Raw genomic sequence first — 6658 nt, 5'->3', positions numbered from 1 at the left:
AATCTCACCGTGGCCCACCCTGATTGGTCCGCTGATGCCGACGCTTGAGCTCAGCCAATCAGCGCGCGCCGTGTAGTTTTAATGGAACCGGTACACTGAAGACGGGAGAGAGCGGCCGGAGGAGAAAGGAAGCAACACATGTAACAGCAGCAAGAGGATGTGATCCGTGAGAAGGCTGACTCATTACAAACAGATGGAATGCGACTGTACATATTAAACACAGTATCGTACAGATTTTGCTTATGCAAAGGCATGCAAAGATAAGCCAAACTTAAAAGCTAAGTAATGCTTTTCAGTGTAAATAATACATAAACTTTACTTCTCAATAAGTTTTAGACAGTTACACAGATAAAATAATACTAAAATAAAAATAAATGGTATCTATTTGTTACTATATTACTATCATTGTTTATTGAATTGTAATTATTATGCTTTGCATTAATGTGAAACGCCAACAATCTAAACTACATTTTTTTTGTAACTTTTCCTCATCATAAAGTGTAAAGAGACATAAAACGGATCCATACACTCCCTGACAACTTCATTAAGTACACCTCGTTCAATTACATGATAACAACTCAATGAATTTAGGCATGTACATGAGATAACCTTCAAACTGAGCATCAGAAATTGTAAGAAAGGTGATTTAAATAACTTTGAATGTGGCATGATTGTTGGTACCAGACAGGCTGGTCTGAGTATTTCAATATTGCTGGTCTATTGGCATTTTCCTGCTCAATCATCTCTAGGATGAAAAAAAGTACCTTTGGCTGCTCCCTTACTTCCTAAGAGGTTCCCACATGGAATGAATTCACGTGCTTTCATTTGGCATGGATTTTACACCAAATGCACTTCCTAATGCAATCCTCCCATTTTTAGAATTGATCAAAAAGGAGAAAATATCCACTGAACAGCAGTACTCTAGGCCAAAATGCCTTGTTAAGGTCAGATGAGAATGACCAGACTACTTTGAGTTGAAAGGAAGGCAACTGTAACTCAAACAACCACTCTGTAAACTCACACTAAACCATTAAGCAGATGTATTATAGCAGCAGAAGGCTACACTAGGTGCCATTCTTGCCAGCTAAGAACAGGAAACTGAGCCTATGGTTTGCACAGGCTCACCAGAATTGGACAACAGAAGATTAGAAAAATGAGCCTGATGAGCTTCGATTTCTGCTGCAACATTCAGATGGCAGAGTCAGAATTTGGCATAAATAACATGAGAGCATGGATCCATCCTGCTTTGTGTCAATGGTTCAGGCTGTAGGTGGAGTGCATACTTTTTACAGTTTGACCCCCTTACTACTAAGTGAGCCTCTTACACATCACATCATACCTCAGTATTGTTGTTAACCCTGTCCAGTCCATTAAAACTACTATGTATTCATCTTCTGATCAGCAGGATAACACACCATGTCACAAAACTCAGATAATCTAAAACTGGTTTCTTGAACAGGACAATGAGTTCACTGCACTCACATGGCCTCCACAGTCACCAGATCTCAATTTAAAAGAGCGCGTTTGGGATGTGGTGGAATTGGATATCCAATGGAAACTCGGCTGATAAAACTAGAGCAGCTGTGCGATGCTATCATATCAATATGGTCCAACATCTCAGAGGAATATTTGCAGCACCTTGTTGAATCCATGCCATGAAGAATAAAAGGAGTCCAACCTGGCACTTGCAAGATGCACCTAATGAAGTGGCTGGTCTGTGTTTGAGACCTATTAATCAGCCTTAAAGACTGAGTTTTAACTCCTATGTGAAGATTTTTAATTTCTACATTTCATATCACAATAAATTTCCATGAGTTAAAAAATGAAGTAATGACTGCACGTAAATGACATTTACATCCTAACTATAGCAGTCAAAATTTAAATGCAATATATTTTGTCATCTTTTCTTTTTTCTTTCTTTCTTTGATTTTTTTTTTTTTTTTTTTTTAGAATTTAGAGGAAATGTGGTCAAAATTGAGTTCTCCTCGTTCCTATGTGGCTTTTCTTCCTCCCACAGTCCACAAATTACGCATGGTCATTCTAGATTGACCATAGGTGTGAATGACTGATAAGTGCAAACATGGGAAGTGTTTCGAAGATAGCTTAAGATGCAGTCGTTCAAAGATATTGTCTGTAGGTGGAGACAAAGAACAAGACATGCAGAATGGCTGCTGAAAGCCATTCAAGCTGTTACTTCAGTGAGCTGGAGGTCTGATCAGGTGAACTCGGTGTTCAACTTATAAAAAGACAAGAAATACATAAAATAAACACACAGAAAATAAATATTCTGGAAAATATATTAAAAATGTGTATAGGCCAAAAGTGTAAGAAAAACGCATTACAGTAAAGCTGCCACTGATTGTAATTTCCAGCCAGTTATAGGAGCCAGTTACGTTTTTTTCAGTTGCTTTTCCTTAAAAAGCCTCGATTACTCCTCATATTAAGTACTTGATAATTAGCTGTTTGCTGAGCTGTTGCGCTGCGTGATAATGAATTCAAAATGGATGATGGGTTAAGATTTCATCCGCTGTTGATGGAAAAATGGATGATTTGATTAACTGCCACTTTAACCAGTTGTTGTTCTCCTCCAACCCAACCCAGGGGTACGACTATGACCCTACCGTTTCACAAATCATCACATGCCTTGGAGATTTATGATCTGCGCCTGGCTGCACTGCGCGAGCGGAAGACATCCAGCGAACTTTAAAAAATAAAAGCATAACATGCCAAGATAATAGGTCGGGTGGGGCTATAGCAAGCTGAGTGAATATTAGAACAAACCATAACTTTTAGTATAATGCGCTAATTTATTATTGAACAAATTATACATTGAATTTTGCATGTGCTACTATTGGCATCCCATAATGAACATAACTTGGCGTACAATTTTGGGAACAAAGAGTGTGTCTTTAAATTATACATTAAATAAACAGCCTGCTCCACTTTTACCTGTCTCATACTGCTATACGTGTTTTATTGTGAAATTTAAGCCTGGAAATCTCGGTTTGCTTTGGTTATGGCACGCTTGATTGTAGGCGCACTTCAATGCCAACTTTCTCAGAGCGCACAGGCGCAATGATCACTGCCAAACACAGCTGAGTGGAAGTGAGGAGACTTCACGCTGCATTCAGTGTCTGAGCATACACTTTTTTCTAACCTAAAAGAACAGAAATTAGAAGGTTTGTCGGTTGTTACGCACAGCGCCAGAGCTTCTAGTGACTTGCGTTAACTTTGTCAGAAAACGGATTCAGTTATAATCTCAAAGAGTTTGGCTGTTTTCTGGCGGACTTTTCAGAATAATGTGGGGCTTCCAGAGGACGCGGTATGCAGACTGCAACGGTTCTGAGGCCAGTGAAGAGACTGAGATTGTGGTGAATATCGGCGGAGTGAAACAGGTGTTGTATGGAGACGTGTTGACTCGCTTCCCGGAGACTCGACTGGCAGAGCTGGTGGACAGTTCACTCAAATCTTCTGAAGAAATCTCATTAATATGTGACGATTACGACCCGGACACGGGAGAATTTTACTTTGACAGAGACCCCGAAGCTTTTAAGTGCATAATTGAGTTGTATTATTATGGGGAGATACACATGAAACGAGGCATATGTCCAATTTGCTTCATGAAGGAGATGGAGTTCTGGAAAATTGACTCGGATTTTCTGGATGAATGTTGCAAAAGCCACCTGAAAGAGGTAGAGGATGAACTTGCAGAGATAGCCGAGAAAGTGAGAACTATCCTTGTCGACAGAGAAGGCGATCCGTCTGCAGGGGGCTGGCAGCGCTTCCAGATATGCCTCTGGCGGTTGATGGAAAAGCCAGAATCGTCCCTGCCTGCCCACATAATCGCTATAGTTTCTTTCATCTTCATCCTCATCTCCTCCGTGGTGATGTGCGTCGGCACCATCCCCGACCTGCAGGTGGAGGACTCGGAGGGTAAACTCACGGAGCATCCGGTCCTGGAGGTCATCGAGACCGTGTGCATTGGCTGGTTTACTATTGAATACCTCCTGCGTCTGATCTCTTCCCCAAATAAAATAAAATTCGTACTGTCCTTCATGAATATAATCGACTTCATGGCGATCATGCCCTTTTATGTGGTGCTGATTCTGACCTCCTTCGGCGCGGGAGTGATGGAGCTGGCTAATGTGCAGCAAGCAGTGCAGGCTTTACGCATAATGCGCATTGCGCGCATTTTCAAGCTGGCTCGCCATTCCTCGGGACTCCAGACTCTGACATCTGCCCTAAAGAGCAGCCTGAAGGAGCTCGGACTGCTCCTCATGTACATGGGCGTGGGGGTATTCCTTTTCTCGGCTTTGGGCTACACTATGGAGCAGAATCACCCGGACACCTTGTTCACCAGCATCCCACAGTCTTTTTGGTGGGCTGTGATCACCATGACCACAGTGGGGTATGGAGATGTCTACCCTAAGACCACTTTAGGTCGGTGTAACGCGGCTATCAGCTTTCTCTGTGGGGTCATCGCCATAGCCCTGCCTATACATCCCATCATCAACAATTTTGTCTTGTTCTACAACAAGCAACAGGTGCTGGAGACTGCGGCCAAACATGAGATTGAACTGATGGCACTGCGCACCGGCGGCGAGCTCAAGGCTGCATCTGGCTCCCATAAACATATTTGCGGTGCAGGGGCCTGGGACAACGACATGCGTTCCGGTCACAGCGATACGTTCATTCCCTTACTGAAGGATCCCAGGGGAGGGGCGGGCATCCAGACCCCTAGCATGGACACAAGCTTTGAAAGCACAGCCGAGGCCACTGAACATTTTATCTCATGAAAGGGAAACCCCCCTTACATTAAAAAGTCAGCAAAAGAAGAAACATCATGAAATTAATTATTCAGTTTTGAATTATTCAAACGTAACTTGACAAATTTGGTTTAATGACACCGCCGTGACTGCAGAATGTAAATAGTCTCGTGGACAGAAGAAGGCTTTAATGCTTTCCAGGGACCTTTAAATGCATTGAGGATTTGCGCCTGTTAAACAGACATATGTGTGAGATATTGAATTGATGAGCTGTGCCTTTGCGCAGTGACTCGCTGTAGGCTGAGGGGTTCTGTTCAAACAGCCAATACACCGATTCCCCCATGTAGACATCTTATGTAACACGCCCATAGTCCTCACACTTATACTGTAGACCGCATTGTAGCGTAGTCCTCTGTACAGAAATATATACATCACAGTAAATGCTTTTAGTAACGCAGACAAGCAGCTTTAGTCAAGAGCACAGATAAATGTAATGACCCCAGGATTGATTTGTGAGAGTGTATAGACATCAAAACAGAGCTGAAGAAAAGCTGAAGGTGTTTGGATACAGACCACATGCCATACATTCAAATGAGGTAGGTGACTGTATCACTGCAACGTGTTGCAACCAAAGGTGTATGATGGGGACACAAAGCAACATAAGGCTAGGGGTGGGTTTATTTTTGCTGCTGCCTGTAATCGTCATGGCATCATTGTAATTTTTTTTGTAACTGACACTATATGATTGTGAGGTAATGCATCAAACATAAAGCCCGTCTACTGTGCAGGAATTTTTAATGCAGCGTCTGTGTCATTGGACTGAATTTCTCGTTAAGCTCGTGTTGCCGACATCGGAACTTCAGAGGCTTCCTTGCCTGCAAGACATGTTCCTGTAAATGGGTTAAAATTTTTACAGCAGTCGTCACCATCTCTGCAGAGGTTCCGAGGAATAAACTTGACCAGCGAGTTGTAGATGAGGGAAAGAAGCAACAGGCAAAACAAAAACGCTCGTGTATAACTCTATACATTCGTTTTTCAGCGTTCGGGGAAATACAATGAAGAAAAATACATAAAAAGAATAAATAAATAAATAAATAATAGAACTGTCTGGAAAGCAGGTAATGGATTTTTAAAGAAACTTGAAACCACCGTGTATTTTCGCACTGCCTCATATGTTCCAGAGTGAACTCTTAAATTGCCCTAATGGGGGCTATTTGTAAAGGTTACATTTTCACGGTTTGAAAGGTGTCAGCTCCTACGCCATTAGTCTGAGTGACATGAAATTTGCTGCACAAATAAACCAGTCCTTAGAAAAATTAGGCGGCACAGTAGGGGAGCTATAATTAAAATCTGGCACGTTTCATTCAGATGTCATGTCTAATGTGGCTTTTAAACTTTTAAGTCATTGCTCTCAGTTGAAAGCCCCTAAAGTTCTATAAGGTAACTTTTTTTTATTGCAATTTTCTTGTGAGGTGGGTTATTATCTGAATAATTTATGATACATTTTGTCTTGATATTTGATTATATCTGTCCTGAACAACTTTAGATACATAGAGTAACCCCTGATTGCAGAGAACTCAGCTGGTTATGTGTTAGTGTCTCTCTGGATTGTCATAACACAAAATTTGTGCTGCTTTTACAGACAGCGATCATTAATCCATACTAAAAGACTGTATGAAGGACTAAAGCTCATAGTCTGCATAGTGGATGTGAAAGATAATCCCATGTCTATGGGTAAGAGCAAGAATGTCAGTCTATGACCTTCCAAGGTAACTAAACTAAAATTCACAGCAGAATCCTTTTCAATATATAGCAGCTGTTTGCACCTGATAGGGATTTATAGTAAATCATACGGCAGGAAAAATAAAACTTGAACAGCTTAGTTTTAGGCA

At 41.5% G+C, this 6658-nt stretch overlaps 1 protein-coding gene across 1 annotated transcript; it reads left to right on the top strand.

Moving 5' to 3' along the window:
- The first annotated feature begins 3058 nt into the window (after positions 1-3058).
- Positions 3059-5564, top strand: LOC146692092 (voltage-gated potassium channel regulatory subunit KCNF1-like). The gene has a single exon (XM_085432042.1). It carries the CDS (start codon positions 3300-3302, stop codon positions 4794-4796), a length of 1497 nt encoding a protein of 498 aa, XP_085288168.1. The 5' UTR covers positions 3059-3299; the 3' UTR covers positions 4797-5564.
- Positions 5565-6658: the final 1094 nt, after the last annotated feature.

The sequence above is a fragment of the Copadichromis virginalis genome, linkage group LG15, assembly GCF_057382275.1.
Source record: "Copadichromis virginalis isolate Kocher_CV1m ecotype Utaka linkage group LG15, C_Virginalis_male_GT1.1, whole genome shotgun sequence".
Lineage (NCBI taxonomy): Eukaryota > Metazoa > Chordata > Actinopteri > Cichliformes > Cichlidae > Copadichromis > Copadichromis virginalis.
This window is presented reverse-complemented; position numbering and strand designations above follow the sequence as displayed.